This window comes from Rhinoderma darwinii, chromosome 4, assembly GCF_050947455.1.
Source record: "Rhinoderma darwinii isolate aRhiDar2 chromosome 4, aRhiDar2.hap1, whole genome shotgun sequence".
Classification (NCBI taxonomy): Eukaryota; Metazoa; Chordata; class Amphibia; order Anura; family Rhinodermatidae; genus Rhinoderma; species Rhinoderma darwinii.
Genome location: NC_134690.1, coordinates 79,773,889 through 79,792,786, shown reverse-complemented (window position 1 = coordinate 79,792,786; position 18,898 = coordinate 79,773,889). Strand labels below are relative to the sequence as shown.

Genomic DNA, 18,898 nt, shown 5'->3' with positions numbered 1-18,898 from the left:
CTGATCATCGGCCCGTGTAAAAGGGTCTTAAAGGGAACTTGTAACATCAAACATGCAGTCCGATCTCCAGGCAAAACATATTGGGAAAGATTTTTTTAATGGAGTCGTAAGATTCATGAATTAAGGAGTCAGTGAAAACTGCCAAGGTTTGTGTAAAGAGTGGAGCACGTTATAGTTTCATTTTCTGCCACAGAATTCTGCACATCTTGCTTCGTAAATGTCCCGTATTGCTCATTCCCTGGATAACCATTTAGTTGCATAATATGATACACAGTCTTCATTTTTTTATCGTATGTATTTGTCATTAGCAATTTGTGAGGCTTAAAGAGGTTGTCCGGGCACCGGGCGGTTTTTCATACTTGTGACCTATCCACAGTATATGATTGGTGGGGGTCCGACACCCAGACCCTGCACCGATCCACTGTTCCGGCTGCCTTCGGGCACTGGATGTTATTCTGTGGCCCGTGTCAGAAGTAGATGGCTCCGTACACTGTATAGTGGCCGTGCTGCAGTACTGCAACTCTGCTCCTATTCGCTTGACTAGAAGCAGAGCTGCAGCACGGCCGCTATACTGTGATCAGGGCCATCTGCTTCCAGCGTGGACATCAGGTGCCCGGAGGCAGGCGGAACAGCTGATTGGTACGGGTGTCGCACCCTGACCGATCGTGTACTGATGACCTATCCTGTGGGGAGGTCTTCAGTATGAAAAACTTCCCTGTGCCCAGACAAACCCTTTAAGAAGGAACCTACATTCACGACGGAACGAAACATTGCTGTTTTGCTATTGATGTTGGACTAATAAATAACATTTGGACTATGATTGAGATGTGTGATTTGTCCAAACACTAATGAAAATATTGCACAAATCTGAAGGGGTTTATCAGATCTAGGACGACATGACCACATCCCGTATACCGGGGCTTGTGTTGCCTCATACTTTCCTATTTTTGAGCAGTTTGTTGGGTGTCACGTTTTCTCAGAAGTTTTACCCATGAATACAAAGTTCAGTTACCTGACAGAGTGTCTGATATATCTTCAGAAGTCAGAAAGTACTTTATCTGATATGTAAATGAACAGAAGATGCACGTATTTAGGTGCAGGAAACGCCGTCAGTTGGGTTCTAGCGGTTATTGTTGAGTAGCTGTATCCTTCTGACGTCAATCTGTCAGTTCGCATCACAGGAAAGAGCCGTTTTCTTTCATGAAATGAATTCCATAAGGGCCACGTGTTGCGTAATGCTCAGCACAGTGCTACACCATGTAATCCACTATATAAAGTAGAACTGGGTGTCATTTGCTTGCTGTTTGCTTAAAACAAAATAAAAAAAACTTTACACTCTCCACGTGTTAAGAGTGTGATATTCTCCAAATTTGCAGGTGAGGCAAAAAATCTGCTGCCGTATCCAGGACCAAACAAGATGAGAGACTGCTTCTGCACGGTTAATCTGGACCAGGAAGAAATCTTTAGGACCAATGTTGTTGAAAAGTCACTCAAGTAAGAACAGGAAATGTATTGTTTTTTTGTGCCATTGTTTTTATTATTATTTGGATACTCCATAAAGGCTCGTTCACATCTGCGCGCCGAGTCCGTCCAGTCATAGGAGCATAACAACGAGAAGGTCTCTGCCATTTTTTCTGTCATTTTGCCGGGCATAATAGGGCAGCATGCTGTGTTGTCTGGCAAGAACAACGGAAACTGACGGAGGCCCTTACGCAGATGTGAACAGCGTCTAAGATAAAACGTGTTTTTTTTTTGGGGTATACACTTTCTCACAACACCAACTCCATTTAGTGTTCACGTGAAGCAGGAATCTTACTGGAGTCTTTTTCTGCAGCATGGGCATGGATTTTTTACAAACCCCATTCAGATATGTGTAACAGTTGCAGAAATTAATTTTCTCTTTATTGAAAATGTCAATCCGTACACCCAAGAGCGAGCGATCTACAACTCAAAATGTTAAAAACAAAAATCTATCACTGGCACTTCATTGTACAGCATGAAGGTTTGATCTAAGGAAACAATAGTACAGTAGAAGAATAAAAACCGCCTAGTCAACCTCTGTAAAGCACTTCATGTTCTCGAAGTATTTACCAAACATATAAATAATGAACTTGGAAGGGATTGGAGAGAGGATAGGTTTGGGTTGAGGCAATTCTGGCATCGGTTTGTGAGCGGTGTAAAATATCAGTGTGCTGGGATCACAATTTCTGTATTCCAATGAATGGACTATCGATGAAGTGATTTACCGCAACTACTGGGAGTCTGAGAAGAACTCTTGGAATTGGGCTGAAGTCCGATATTCATACCAGGGCTTCAAAAAAGTGACGGTATGATCGTTTATAGAGAGCGTGGTGGTCTCTTCGATATAGAAAATCCGCACTACCTTATGTAACCACTGTGAGATTGCAGGTATTTGTGTTAATCTCCAAAGAGGAGGAATCAGTAGTTTAGTGTATATTTGTGTATTTTGCTTATGTCGCGAATAGGTTAATTTAAAAATATAGTAGTTTGAGGGATTGGTTCTGAGTAGCACCTATGGCTTTGATATGTGAAATGACAGAATCCTAGTAGTTGTAACTCCTCTCCATTCATTTACTCAGCGCATAGGGATCCTGTTAGATCAGTATGTGCTGTCTTATACTTACACATTAACAATACTGAAGTGTTTAGACAGTGAATAGACATTCCACGGAATGTCTATTCACAATCTCTGCACTTCGTTACTCTGTCTGTGGTAGTTACAGCAGAGGACAGGTTACAACGAGATCACGCTTCCTCGGCTGTAACTACCATAGAAACAGTAACGAAGTGCAGAAATTGTGAATAGACATTCCATTAATCTGTAAGTATAAGACAGCACATAAGGATCGAGCAGGATCCCTATGCGCTGTGTAAATGAATGGAGAGGAGTGCATGACGCTGATTGGTCAGCGTCATACACTCCCCTGTACAACGCCCACTTGGTCTAAAGTGAAAATACGCCCACTTGGGCATTAAGCAACTCATTAGCATAAATCTAAAAACGCTAATAAAGTGGTAAAAATAGATAGTTTTTTTAAAATAAAAAGAACTGCTGTCACCTACATTACAGCGCCGATCTCCTTATGTAGGAGATAGGGCACTTATAATGTGGTGACAGAGCCTCTTTAAGTCCCTAAGTTGTATTATTTTTAGGACAATGATTGGTAATAATGGTTAAGAGGTAAGCGTATTACTCACCTATGACACCAGCCATCCAATTATGCGACTGGTAGAAATTTGGTTATGTACTCTGGGGCTAGAACAACTATTGTTGTAATCAGAGATTTATATTCACATTTCTTGATCAAAGGTCCGCAATTTTTTTCCCTTTAGGCCCCATGCACACGACCGTAAAATCGCCCGTAATTACAGACCCGTTCATTTCTATGGCCGACAGACACCTTCCTGTATCTTTACGGGAAGGTGTCCGTGCAGTAGAAACTTTCCCCCAAAAAATAGGATATGTCCTATTTTTTGTATTTTACGGACCGTGCTCCCATACTTTATAATGGGAGCATGGCCCGTAAATGCGGACATCTGTCTGCTGCCGGCCGTGCCCGTAGTTACGGGCACTGTCCTATGCATGGGGCCTTTAGGGTTAAGAGCCACGTTTGAATACAATGGGAGGTTTTCCGCCACATTGTGAAAAAGGGTCCCATATGTGGTTCATGAGCCACTGGATGGGGAACACTGGCCCACATTTACTAATGCTGTCTAATAGTTAGACAGTCTGAATTTAGACCAGGCAGTCACAAAATGCGCCGAATTTATCACAGTGGTATACGCTGCCTGATCATTTTGGTGTATTTTTTGCCATTTTCTAGACCCAGACATAGTAGTAAATCTGCCCCGCTATATTTAATCAAGAAATAAAATCCGCAGCCGGTATGAAGAACATGTACATTTTCTGCAGGGTCAGGCGTTTCATTTACATCCGGTCACCTAACCTTAAACAGTGCGCAGGAAATTGTGGGCTAGGAATAAAGAAAAGAAAAATGGACAAAAACCACACTAGTGTTTTTTTTAACAATGAGTTCAGTATGTCTTACTAGTTTCCGCTTTATTCTTGTGAACTCATGTGGCCTGGTGTTGGTGACTGCAGGCAGTGTCTGGGCGATGGTCATTGAGGTGCATCTCGGTGACATTGAAGTCACAATCTACTTACCAGACGTTAATATGACATGAAACAAAGCCACCACTGCATAGGAAGTTGTAATGTATTTACCACAGCAGTTAGTCTCATGTTTTTTGCATCATTTCCCTTCCTTGCTTCTTCAGTAAATGAATGTTGCACAAACCCCGGGTCCGGTTGGTATTCTGCTGACGTGGTTTCCCTGCGTAAATTTTTTTATTTTTTTCTAATGTGGTATTTATAAGATCACCATCAATGTGTTCTTTTACTTTACATTTAACTAATACAGTAATATTTAACACTCCCACAAAATGTTTTATGCTCTGGCCCATTAGAGGGGCACATTATGTCAATTGTGGACCAGGACAAATACAGGAATGAATGGAGGAACTGACTTCCTGTCCACACGTCAGACACTGGGGCAGTTGTAGAGTCCTATTGCTGGTCACATGACACAGCTGAGGATTGGAAGGGAGCGGATAACTCACAAATACAGCCACCGGTAAGAAGATTACCATCCCCACAATTTACATAGTGGCAGTGCTCCTTTAACTGGTTGCCGACACAGAACGAGAATGCTCGTCCTGAGCGGCAGGTACTTCGCGCATTAGGACGAGCATTCTCGTCCTTTGTGACAGCCAGTATCCCCGCGCAATCGGGAGCGGGACAACGGCTGTAATACACAGCCACAGCCCCGCTCTAACGGCGGAGAGAAGAGAAACCTCTTCTCTCCGCCGTTAACCCCTTGAATTCCGCGATCAACGCTGATCGCGGCGTTCAAAGTAAGTAAGAGAAGGGGGGACTGCCCTTTGATCGAATGCCTGTGAAGTGATCAAAGCCCATAACTTGTATGGCCAGACAGCCCAGGGTCCATTGAAGGACCCCAGGGCTGTCTGAACATATTTCCTGTTGTTAGGGCATACCTCAGTATGCCCTAACAACTGCCTGTGTACAATCAGTACACAGGCTAATGTACTGGCATATAGATCTACTTGTATAGAAAACCCGTTACACGAGTTTGCTAGCAAAAATAATGCAGTGGTCTGTTAATATATATAAATGCTCCCCATAGCTGCCCCCTCACCGTATAATGCTCCCTATAGCTGCCCCCACAGTATAATGCTCCCTATAGCTGCCCCCACAGTATAATGCCCCACATAGCTGCCCGCACAGTATAATGCCCCACATAGCTGCCCGCACAGTATAATGCCCCACATAGCTGCCCGCACAGTATAATGCCCCACACAGTATAATACCCCACATAGCTCCCCCACACAGTGTAATACCCCCCATAGCTCCCCCACACAGTGTAATACCCCCCATAGCTCCCCCACACAGTGTAATGCCCCCCATAGCTCCCCCATACAGTGTAATGCCCCCCATAGCTCCCCCACAGTGTAATGCCCCCCCATAGCTTCCCCACACAGTATAATGCCCCCCCCTCCCTCCCATACACAGTATAATGCCCCACTATTACTGGTTCAGAGTTATTGTTTTATAATATATCTTTATAGCGATCGGAGCTCCATTTAAAAAAAAAAAAATTTCACTATGCGCTGGCTAAATGAATGGAGAGAAGTGCATGACGCTGATTGGTCACTGATTGGTCAGCGTCATGCACTCCTCTGTACAACGCCCACTTGGTCTAAAGTAAAAACACGCCCAGTTGGGCATTAAGAAACTAATTATCATAAAGCTAAAATCGCTCCTAACGTGGTAAAAATAGATGGTTTTTCTAAATAAAAAGCATTACTGTCACCTACATTATAGCGCCGATCTCCTTATGTAGGAGACAGGGCACTTATAGCGTGGTGACAGAGCCTCTTTAAGCCCCTTATAAAAAAAAAATCACATCCCGGATAACCCCTTTAGGGCAGCCATGGTATTTGTGCATCAACCGCTCAGACCGTTTATTTATTAAAACCAAAATATCCCTTTTATATTGCATTCTAGTAAAATTAATGTTTTTTTTTTTTACAGTTTACGGCCTAAAATAACAAATATGCCCATACTCCTCCTTAAAATCTCAGGCAGCTCCTGTGCGGTTGATCTGTGGTTCCCTGGTCTCTGTTTACATTGCTGCAGCTATGATGTGCCGTAACCACTGCGAAAGTGATTGGTGATCGCGGTCACGTGTAGATGCGGCACGTCGTTGCTGTAGCAATGTAAACAGACTGGCAGGGGACCACAAGACTGGCCGTGCTGGTTAGGCAGGGGATTTAAAAGGTGTGCTTGTGGCACATTTGTTAATTTATGTCATAAGCAGCTGCCAGAATAAAAAAAAAAAAAAAACAACAAAAAAAACTAAAACTGGAAACCCATTTTAACTTTTGTATTTCTTAACCTGCGTTATGACCTGTTTACAAATAAATGACATTGTGCATTGAGACGGACGCACTTGTGTCCCACGTTACGTATTGACAATATTGGCCTTTTTAGTTGTCTTGTGAAGTGTCAATTTTTTTATTTTTTCCTAAAACTGTTTCTTTTTCTACAGCCCGTTTTATGGTGAAGATTTTTACTTTGACATCCCAAGAACATTCCACAATTTATCCTTTTACATCTACGATAAAAGTCTTTTACAGCGAGATCTTCGAATAGGTGAGAAGTAACTGGAAATTGTCTTTTAGTCCAGACTGGGTTACTAGCTAATATTAACAATAAAATTGAATAGCAACATTGAACTAAATAGATAGATAGATATATATATATATATATGTATGTGTGTGTAAAGCCGTGTTCACACTGAGTTTTTTTTACAAGTTTTTTGTCACGGAAATCGTGGCAAAAACTGCGCCAAAAAATGACCAAAGGTGCCTCCAATTGTTTTCAATGGGAGGTGGAGGCGTTTTTTCCCCACGAGCAGAAAAAAACTCTTGCAGGAAAAAGAAGCGCCATGCCCTATCTTGAGGCGTTTTCTGCCTCAAAAACCCCATTGAAATCAATGGGAGATGGAAAAAATGCTGCGAACGGCTGACGCGTTTTATGTCAGAAAACCGCTCGGGGTTTTTCCTTTTGCCTGTTGAAGAAATAGGTAAAAAAAAGCATAAAAAACGTCTATGGTGCAAAACCACTTCAAAGAAACCGGCGCTGATTTTTCCAGGCAGAATTTTCTGCCTGCAAAAAACTCTGTGTGAACATAGCCTAAGGCTATGTTCACACGGGGTATTTTGCCGAGTTTTCTGACGCGGAAACCGCGTCGCAAAACTCGGCAAAAACGGCCCGAGAACGCCTCCCATTGATTTCAATGGGAGGCGTCGGCGTCTTTTTCCCGCGAGCAGTAAAACTGTCTCGCGGGAAAAAGAAGCGACATGCCCTATCTTCGGGCGCTTCCGCCTCTGACCTCCCATTGACTTAAATGGGAGGCAGGAGAAAGGGTATTTCTCGCTGTTTTATGCCCGCGGCGCTCAATGGCCCCGGGCGAAAAACGGCGCGATAATCGCCGCGAAAATCGGCGTGCAGGGAGAGGAATATCTGCCTCAAAGTTCGAAACAGAATTTTGAGGCAGATATTCCTCCCCCAAAATACTCCGTGTGAACATAGCCTAAGAGTGAGCAGAAAGTGGTGTACCTGCCAGCTACTGAATACTGCATTCATTTTTATAGGAGGATCTGTCTTCATGACATGCCACTTTAAAAGTTTAGGTATCTTCTAAATGCCATAGTGCAGCTATGCCAACGTAAGCATTAGTGCGTGGTCTACGTGTAGTAATGCATCCACTATGGTTGTTACATTCTGGCATATATGGAATGTGGCGATGTTCGTGGATGAAGCTGTACCTTTCACGGCAGAAAAGCATTTCATATTATTCCAGTCCTATGTAAGGCAAGATATTTTAATATTCAGCAGAACTTAAGACTTGCGAGAATTCGCTTCATTTGTATCGTTAATGTTTGTATATTTTTCATTAGCCTCATCGCCATTATATTTTTGATATTACCATCTGACAATTATTTCGTAGACTCTTCTCTTTTGGATTATGGACAGTTTGGTATTAGGTGACAATAGTTTCTCCATTTGTATGTCCTCTATAAAGCGCGCCACAGACTTTAACCGATTCCCCCTTGTTATCGGTGATTAATGGTCCGTGTGCGCGTAACGGATCACGACTGATAATCGGTTTTTGGATTTTTTGCCGATAGTTGGCCATAACATTTATTTTATGGTGCGAATGAATCTCATGATCTTTTCATGTATGTTTGTAGCGGCATCGGCAAAAAGATGATCTGTCGGCCATTTGAAATCTCTAGTTTCTATGGCCAGTTTTAGCTTTTCAATTTCTTCAATGCGATAAGATGTGAGACGTACAGATACAGAAGTAAAGAAGGCCATACGTTTACTGCTTGTGATATATCACGACTCTGCTGATCTTACACCAGCGAGTGCTGTACCTTACAGAGGAGAAGGAATGAGTCCTAAGCAGTTTGGCTGAAGTGAAATCGCTATTTGGTATAGATGTAGGTTTTTCATCTGTGCGTGGCGTGGGATTTTTCTATGTAATGGTTTAAAGTCACACATCTCTAAAATATAGAGCAAGAAAAGACGTTGGATATTTGTGTATAGAATTATTCAATAATCCACTTTAAAAAACCTGCTTTCAAATCAATGGTCGTACATGTAATCCATACAGAGCGCGGCTCTCCTCTCTGGCTCATAAAGGGGAATCCCGAGAGGAGGTCCCCCCGGTGACTTCCGCATGTCTCTTCATGAAGTGACTCTCCAGGCTCCCCTGTCCTCGTGATCCGACTGCCCTTGCTGTAATTGAAATCGGCTCATGGGAAGTTGGGGAACCCTTTTTTTTTCAGCATTTAAAAACACATTTAAAACAAAATGTTTTAATTGTTTTTAATACGCCATTTTTAGATGTGTTTTTGATGGCCTTTTTTTACTTGGTGCCGTTTTGTACGTGTTTTTTACTTAGAGCTTTTGAAGTTCTATAAAGAAAATGCCAGAAAATTCCTACTACTTGATGCATTTAAAAAAAATATATATATGACCGTGACCACACGCTACAAAAATGCCACAAACCAAAACGCTGTGTATATAGGCTTTCTTATCTTTTACTATAGACTTACAAACGCTGCGGCCAGTGGCTAAGTGCATTGTTAGTGCATACGACGCGTTTTTTTACACAAGAGCATTTAAAAACCGTATTGTGTAAAAAAAAAAAAAAGCATCAGGGCAATTCTTTGCCGCGTAAAACTCGCCGAAAATGCTCCTAATTCCCATAGTCAATGGAAGTCCTAGTTACGCGCCAAAAAAAGCGAGCACAAAACGTGTAAAAAGATGCAACGACAATGCGTAAAAAAGGCCTGTATTTTAAAAAGCGCTTTACAAAAACACTAGCGTTTTTGACACGTTTACACATCTGGTTGTTTTGAGTGGTTTTTTTTTTGGCATTAAATTAAGAAATTGCTGCGAAAACTGCCACGGAAGCGCAAGTAAACGCTGTGTGTGAATCCAGTCTTAGACTTGTGTTTATACAAAGCAGCCAATCTGACGAGGCAGAGCTGCAGTGGGAGAGACTAGCACCCTGAACCAATGAGGAGAGATGAGGTGTGTCTCTGACTACTACTCCTCCATGTAGGCCCCATAGATAAACTGTTGTCACCCTTTACAGCGGGAATTGAACAGTGAGAAAAATAAATTCCAGGCAAGCATCACCTATAGGCACTGACTCGCGTACCATTTTTAAGGTTTCATTCAGATTGACATTATTTGGTTTGGAACATTTTGAGGTATTTTAACGCTCAATAACCTTTTAAAGGGAACATGTTATCTGCATTTCAGCTAGCAAACTATACTCGCTATGTTGCTGCTGTAACTAACAGATCGACTGCTTTCCCAACCACCGCCGCATACCGGAGAAATTGGTTTTGTGCTCTGCATTCAAATTAGGTATGGCACATGACTAGAACCGAGCTCGGCTATCTATAGCCCCGCCTACCGCCGCTTCATTGACCTGTCCATCACGGTCTCTATCACTGAAGTCTCGGCTGTCCATCAAAAGAAAGGAGGCGTGGTTAACTATCCAGCCCATAAATAACCGCGAATCTTCTCCTCACAGGAACGACGCTATGACTACTTATTTGCATATGGTACGGGAACACTTCAGTAAATCATTAAAATGATACATGGGCTTATTAGGGCATAAGTGGGGGTTAGAGGGGAATGATTTTTCATCCCCTGCCTGCCGGTATTGTTGGTTTTGGCGGTGAGATGGCGATGACAGGTTCCCTTTAATGCAAATAAGGAGTTGCTCTCTGGATGCTGAAAAAGGATGGGAAATCTCTACAGCATTTGTTTACATGGTGACTTATGATTTGTTATAAAGCATTAGTTGTTCCGTCTGTCAGATATCTGCGTTCCAGGCTGTGTCTTCGCTAATGAGGAAGAGGGAAGGATTTCGGGTTGAGCTTTATCCACCTTTAAACCTGTGCCGTGGTTTTGTGGTGCCGACTTTTAAGTGTTTTCCCGTCCGTTGTCTTGTTTGCAGCTGCTGGGAAGTTAGGGACTCCATCCCCATCAGTGACTCCGTTTCATAGTGATTTCCGTGGCGTGGGTTTTTTATTACAGGGACTTTTTGGCCAAAGCCTGCATTTTATTTTCATATGACAAAAAGTCTTGCTTAACGCTGTTGCGGATTGTTTTCTGCTTTTAAATACTATAGGCATCACGTATCACAAGTGTCTCAGAAAATATGAGGTTGGTTTGATGCCCCGAGCATCCAATCGGAGGTCATCTTTCATTTGGCCTGTGTGTCCATCACATGACCATGGACAGATTTGTATCCCTCTGGGAATTCACAATGAAAGCTCCTATTGAATGACTGCAAGCAGAGATCTTGAAAACCGTGTGGAATTGATACAGAAAGTATATTAGAAAACTTTATAACTTTTCATTACACAAAGAATAACATTTGCTGAAACCGGAAAACCCCTTTTTCAAGTTTTTATTCTGTAATTCTTAGAGATCAAAAGTGGATCATAAGCCAGGGAAATACAGTTATGTATCAAGACTCGCCGTTCCAAAAATATTCCTTCCTTTTTCGACATGGGAAAGAATCAAACCTCTTATTTCATATGGCAGAAGTCCCAATAATAAGCTTGTGGGCCACAATCAAATACGTTGAGCCACACCGAATAGTTAAAGTGAAAAAGCCTATTAAAGATATGACTAAAGAATAAAGCTTTAACCCTAGTGTTCAGTGCCACTGATATGGTTTTGACCCTAGTCGGGGGCGTAGCTAAAGGTTCATGAATCCCTGCGCAAAAGTTCTTCTTGGGCGCCCCAACTTCTCTTCATGGCCGAGATGGCATGATAGGCTTAGATACACCAGCTCTGCAGACAGTACCCCACGTGATATGCTTAGATACATCAGCTCAGCAGACAGTATCACATATGATAAGCTTAGACACATCGGCTTAGCAGACAGAATCACGCATGAAAGGCTTAGATACATGGCCCCAGCAGTCAGTATGACGCATGATCGGCTTAGATATATGGCCCCAACTGTCAGAAACACACATTATACACTTGGCTACATGGCCCCAGCAGACCGTATCACACATAATGATCTTAGATATCGGGCCCCAGCAGACCGTATCCATCTACTTACCCTTTCCGCTCCTGAGTCGGGCCCTCTTCGGGCTCCAAACGCTGTATCCGGGGTGGTCCCAACTCCGTAGTGAGGATTGAAGTATACAGTTACTGTGGTAACGGGCCCGTGTGGTTTATTACATAGGTTGCAGTAATGGAGGACAGAAGTGGTGTGGGGGCCATGGGCCCCCCCTATCTTCAGCAGCCCCTATAGCTACACCACTGAGCCTAGTGCCAAGTGCTAGTAATGCTATGACATTCCTGGTGCCACCTAGTGCACAATTGTATCTGCAGCAGCCAATAGTTAGAGAGCCACTGGTTAGGGAATACTTGCAATGCAATGAATATATTCCTGCCTTATAAAGTATGGAAAAAGATTGATATCATTTACTGTGGCACTGCCGTCATTGTCCCTCATTAGGATGTCGTCTATTTGCTTGGACCCAAAAAAGTTTTGGTCCAAAGTCACAAAATATAAAAAAGTTAAATAGAGCAATACGCGTAGTGAGCGGTCTATCATTGTGACCCTCTCCCCATGAAGTATCAAAGGGACCTTGCTATCAGCCAGTTAGAATTTTTTATTTTTTTTGACAATGTATTTCACTATCCATATAAACTTTTTTTTTTTATTCACTTTGTTAACCCACAGGAAAGGTTGCCATTAAAAAAGAGGATTTGTACACATACTATGGTAAAGAGCCCTGGTTTCCACTTCAACCCATAGATTCTAATTCAGAAGTACAGGTAAGGTTAATACTAATCACACTCAGATTTTTTTTTAATGGAAATCTCATTATGTCGTGTTATTCAGAATAAGATCTGCCTTACCGCATCCGTTCTTTGCCAGTGGAAGAAGCAGAAGCATAAGGGACGTGGGATGTTCTCAGCAAGAAATAAAAAATAACAAAACACAAAAAAAAGTATGTTAGACCGGCCTAAAAAAAAGACAGCAGGCTGAATATTTATACTTCATACACCCCCCCCCCCTAATATCTTATCGTTCGGCTTGAAGGAACAGTTTTACCAGTTTTCTAAACCCAACGAAATCCGTGTATTTTCTGTGTATAAGGGGATCTTTGACAATGTTTATACACTCGTCATAAGTCAGGCTAAAAGGTACTGCAGCACATGACAGTGGCGCAGTACCTGACACAGGCTGTGGACAAGAGTGGCGCTGTTTTTGAACAGAAGGCAGATCCTTTTTTTTCTCTTCTCTAATCCTGGACATCCCTTTTAAAGAGGATATAGATTATCCAGATGAAATCACCATGGGGGAGTGTACGAGTGCTCTAAACTACTCTACAAATCTTATTGTTTTATAAAAGATGGGGAGTTAGAAACCTGAAATTGTTTCTGGTGTTAGTGCAAAGTAGAACTGATTCCCCAACTGAAATGAGGAGTCCCAGGCATACAGGATTTCCACTCTACTTGTTATGTGCTGCTTTTACACCAATCACATGACACAAGTTTGTATTCTATGTGTGGTACTGTATGTGGGGAAAAAAAAAACACATTTAAAAAAAATATATATGTGTATTTATTTCCTCCAGAGAGGATTATGGGGCATTAAAGAATGAAGCAATTTCTAAAACCGTGTAGAAATAAGTGGACCGTGTGAACCCACCTTTAGGCTAAAGGGGGTTTTACACTGGACGATTATCCGGCAGACGAGCGTTGACAGAACTCTCGTTGCCGATAATTGCCCAGTGTAAACAGAGGAACGATCAGCAGCACGATCTTATCATCTTCGGTAGCACATCTCTCTGTGTAAACAGGGAGACGCGCTGCTGACATGATGATGTATGGGGACAAGCGATCAGAGTAATGAGCGCTCGTCCCCATCCATAGCTCCGTGTGACTGGAGCAAACGAGCGCCGATCAATGAGACATTGCACCAGCAGATTATCGCCCTGTGAAATAGGGCCTTAAGTTCACATTTGCGTTTATATAATCCGTTACTCTGATCCGTTTTTAGATCAGAATGAGGATAAAAACAGATCAGTTAAAAATCCCATTTAAATAACGGATGCAAACAGATTACAATCCGTTTGTATCCATTTTACATTGACCGCAATGATACAAATAACCCATTTGTTAGACATACGTTTTTGTTTTTTTTTGAACGTCGTAAAAGTCCCGTACTCTGCACTTTCATCTCAGTCAAAAAAACAGATGACTAACATAACGGACGCAAATGGATGCTAACGGATGCAGTTAAAAATCCCATTGATTTTCATGGAATTTTTAACGGATCTGATTTTAGCGTGAACTTAGCCTTAGATCTCCCTTTAGATAAAAACCATCCGTGGAATACCGTGTTCTAATTTAAAGGGTTATTTCCATTTTATAAAGTGATGACATATTACTAGGATAGGTCATCGCTTTATGGTCCCTTGATCAGTTCTGATTCACTTGAATGGGGCCGTCTTGCAGTTCCCTGGCGGGGTGCCGCTGTGCAGAGGAAAACTGTGAAGGGGACATAGTGCTAAATCAGCACTGCGGCACTTTTCGTTCTCCGGATTGATGGGGGTTCCAGAGGTCGGACCCCATCAATCATAAGTTGGTGGCATATCCTAGCGATGTTGGGTGCTTCAGTTATCATTCTTCTTAGGTCTTATTCACACAAACGTGTCCGTTTTGCGCGTGTACAAAACGCAGCGTTTTTCTTGCGTTGCAGTTCCGCGTGACCTCCATTTACGATGAGCGTCTGTGTTTTTTACGCACGTATGTCACGCGTTTTTTACGTCCGCAAAAAAAAACTCAAGGATGTGGTTTTCTTTTACTCATCTCTTTAGCAGCTGTTGCGTGAATCACGGACAGCACACGGATGACGTCCGTGTGCTGTCTGTGATTTTCACGCACCCATTGACTTCAATGGGTGCGTGATAAGCAAAAAACGCACATGAATAGGACTTGCAGTAAGTTTCACGCAGCGGACACACGCTGCGTGAAGAACACTGAATGTCTGAATGGCCCCATTGAATTGCACAGGTACGTGTGACGTCCGTCGTTTTAACGCGCTCGTGTGAATAAGGCCTTACTGGGGGTCACTTCAGCAATGACCGACCTAGGACCTGGTTCAATATTCAGCCTCCTGCAGACTGAACTTAGGCACATAAGAATATAATGCTGCTTATTGTTATTCAGTTAACCATACCATGTACTACTTAGGACTACACAGACTTTCTCATTGTAGCTAATGCATATTAAAGTGCAGTGCTCATAGATGTACTTTAACCCCTTAACGACCAAGCCTGTTTAAGCCTTAATGAGCCAACTTTTTTTTTTTACTTTTTATTATTCCAAGAGCCATGACTTTTTTATTCAATAGCAAAATTTGGGGGTACATATAATTTATTGATTCGCTTTTACGCCGTGTGGTATACATATGAAGTTATCTCTATTCCAGAGGTCGTTATGATTTTAGTGGTACCTAATATTTTTTTTTTAAGATGAACCATTAGAAGGGGGACTTGTGGGCCCCCTCCCTCTGTCCAACATCTTAGATGCAGTGGTCACTATTGTCTGTGACCTCGTTAGAGGTTAAACTGCCAGGATCGGAGTTATGTCAAATACCGGCAGTTGCACCAGGAGCCCGGCAGTGTATAACAGCCACGCCCCTGTCGCTGATCCGAGTGATGGATATATTAGTCATTGCCATGAGGGGGTTAATTAATTGCAGGTTATTCCAGTGCAGTAGGATTGTATTGCTAATGCTACATCAGCAAGGTTTCCAGCCGGCCTATCCGCGATGAATGTTGCTTAAGCTGGTCATAGACGTGAAGTTGTCGGCCCACAATTAAATATAAAATGTCTCTGTTATATCATGCTTAGACTAATTTTAAATAAAAAAATGCTCCTGTGTAGATATTGCTGTTACATGCCTGTTATGGCGCCCCCTGGTGTTCTTTTGATTCACTCTCAGAACGTCCATCTAATGGGTCCAGTGTCTGAGAAGAAGCTGCTTTTAGTGCGCCGATTCTTACTGGCTGGACTACATATTAAAAGGAACTTTCTGCCACCGATGTAGGATCCGGGCTGTAGGAAAGGGGTACTGAGCATGCAAGTCCACCAGCACTGGACACATGAGGTGGACGTTCCGAGAGGGGAATGGAAAGAACACGTGAACACCATGTATAATCTTCTCATGGAACAATCCCTTTAATGATCCAACCAATTTTTGGATTGTTAACGATATCCTGTGCGTCTCTTGAAGAAATAATGATTTCATCCGGCTGAACGATCGGTCGTTACATTTATTGTTTCTGCTTCAACGTTTTTCTTGGTCGTTATTGATCAACTTTACCATCTTAGCATTTAGTTCACTTTTGCCCAAGAAAATGCATAGGGACAACAGACCATAAAGAGCTCATGAATGAACGGTTTCATTTGTAGCCCCTTTCCAACAAATGTTTCAACTAAGGCCCCATGCACACGACCGTAAAACAACCTCAGTTTTTGCGGACCGCAATTGCGGGCCGCAAAACTTGACCCATTCACTTTCATTGAACGCGGACACCTTTCCGTAGCGCTACGGATGGGTGTCCGTGCCGGGAATTATGGAGCATGTCCTATTTTTCGTATTTTACGGGCCGTGCTCCTATACTTTGTATGGGAGCAGCGCCCGAAATTGCGGGTGGCCGGCCGTGCCCGCAATTTCGGGCTGTGATTGCGGGTACGGTCGTGTGCATGGGGCCTATGAAAGTAATTAGAACGTTCATTGGATTATGGCCAAATCTTCACATCTATGGAAATAACGGTCGGCTGAACGCTTGTTATTTTTCCCGACTCCCCCCATAGCCACGCTTGTCTCGGCCAAGTGACATTTTTCACATTGCTTTGATTTATCATCTCTCTTGGGCTACATGCACATGATCGATGGTATTTTGAGGCCCATAAACAACGTATCCATTGGCCGTTTTTTTTGCGGTCTGTGTGTCATCATTGCTCCCTCCTCATCCGTTCCGTATGTTATAAGGTTTGACACGAATGGACGAGACTGAGACAGAAACATGGACAGGAATAGGACCTGCTCCAAATTTTGCGTCTCTGTCCTTCGGCCCCCTCACGGTCGCGTGCATGGGGCCATTAGAAATGAGTGGATAGCACACAGACCTACAACAACTGCCTTACACGGCTGTTCTGCACTGACCACAAAAATATTTTGTATATATCGTTGCTAACAAAAGTCCTTACATCTTTGGCTAGCTTTACTATGGTGTCCAATAGCTGAGAAGTCCAATACAGTCCCCAGAATCATTCATATTTCTGTCACCTTACAGTCTCTGACCAGCACAGTTGTATGAATTTATTCATCGCTGAATTCTCATAAGATTTTATTGTGTAATCTTAGATCTCATATACAGTCTAAAAGTCCCATTGCACGGGCGTGTAAATGAGCGCCGTTGGCAGTGCGTCTCCTTGTTTACAGAGGGAGATGTTCTTGCAACAACGATAATATTTTAGGCTGCGTAAACGATACAATCAGGCGTCTGCGTGTTCATCGGCTGATTGTCGGCCCGTTTTGTGAACGCTTGTTTGCCCGATAATTGGCCGGTGTAAAAGGGCCCTTGGGTTTTATGTAAGTATAGTGTACATATGTATAGGGTGGGCCATTTTATATGGATACACCTAAATAAAATGGGAATGGTTGGTGATATTAACTTCCTGTTTGTGGCACATTAGTATATGGGAGGAGGGAAACTTTTCAAGCTGGGTGTTGACCATGGCGGCCATTTTGAAGTCGGCCATTTTGTATCCAACTTTAGTTTTTTCAATGGGAAGAGGGTCATGTGACACATCAAACTTATCGAGAATTTCACAAGAAAAACAATGGTGTGCTTGGTTTTAACGTTACTTTATTCTTTCATGAGTTATTTACAAGTTTCTGACCACTTATAAAATGTGTTCAAAGTGCTGCCCATTGTGTTGGATTGTCAATGCAACCCTCTTCTCCCACTCTTCACACACTGATAGCAACACCGCAGAAGAAATGCTAGCACAGGCTTCCAGTATCCGTAGTTTCAGTTGCTGCACATCTCGTATCTTCACAGCATAGACAATTGCCTTCAGATGACCCCAAAGATAAAAGTCTAAGGGGGTCAGATCGGGAGACCTAGGGGGCCATTCAACTGGCCCACGACGACCAATCCACTTTCCAGGAAACTGTTCATCTAGGAATGCTCGGACCTGACACCCATAATGTGGTGGTGCACCATCTTGCTGGAAAAACTCAGGGAACGTGCCAGCTTCAGTGCATAAAGAGGGAAACACATCATCATGTAGCAATTTCAGATATCCCGTGGCCTTGAGGTTTCCATTGATGAAGAATGGCCCCACTATCTTTGTACCCCATATACAACACCATACCATCAATTTTTGTGTTCCAACAGTCTTGGACGGATCTATCCAATGTGGGTTAGTGTCAGACCAATAGCGGTGGTTTTGTTTGTTGACTTCACCATTCACATAAAAGTTTGCCTCATCACTAAACAAAATGTTCTGTGTAAACTGAGGGTCCTGTTCCAATTTTTGTTTTGCCCATTCTGAAAATTCAGTGCGCCGATCTGGGTCATCCTCGATGAGATGCTGCAGCAGCTGGAGTTTGTAAGGGTGCCATTTGTGAGTAGCTAATATCCGCCGAAGGGATGTTCGACTGATGCCACTCTCCAGTGACATGCGGCGAGTGCTACGCTGTGGGCTCTTGCTGAATGAAGCTAGGACAGCCACTGATGTTTCTTCATTAGTGACAGTTTTCATGCGTCCACATTTGGGCAAATCCAACACTGAACCAGTTTCACGAAACTTGGCAAGGAGTTTGCAAACTGTAGCATGGGAGATGGGTGGTCTCGTAGGGTTTCTTGCATTGAAATCTGCTGCAGTGACCCGGGTACTGCGTTCACCAGACATCAACACAATTTCTATCCGCTCCTCACGTGTTAACCTCTGCGACATGTCAATGGCTGTAAACAAAGAGAAGCTTGTAAATAACTCATGAAAGAATAAAGTAACGTTAAAACTAAGCACGCCATTGTTTTTCTTGTGAAATTCTCGATAAGTTTGATTAGTCACATGACCCTCTTCCCATTGAAAAAACTAAAGTTAGATTCAAAATGTCCGCCATGGTCAACACCCAGCTTGAAAAGT

The 18,898-nt window shown here is 42.8% G+C and overlaps 1 protein-coding gene across 1 annotated transcript in view; it reads left to right on the top strand.

Moving 5' to 3' along the window:
* The window catches only part of RASA2 (RAS p21 protein activator 2), a 107,903-nt gene that overhangs the window by 23,064 nt on the left and 65,941 nt on the right, over positions 1 to 18,898 (top strand). Inside the window, exons 2-4 of the mRNA XM_075861241.1 lie at positions 1,377 to 1,494; positions 6,651 to 6,754; positions 12,402 to 12,496. Of these exons, the coding sequence (XP_075717356.1) occupies positions 1,377 to 1,494; positions 6,651 to 6,754; positions 12,402 to 12,496 (317 nt within the window). The remainder of the gene's footprint in view (positions 1 to 1,376; positions 1,495 to 6,650; positions 6,755 to 12,401; positions 12,497 to 18,898) is intronic.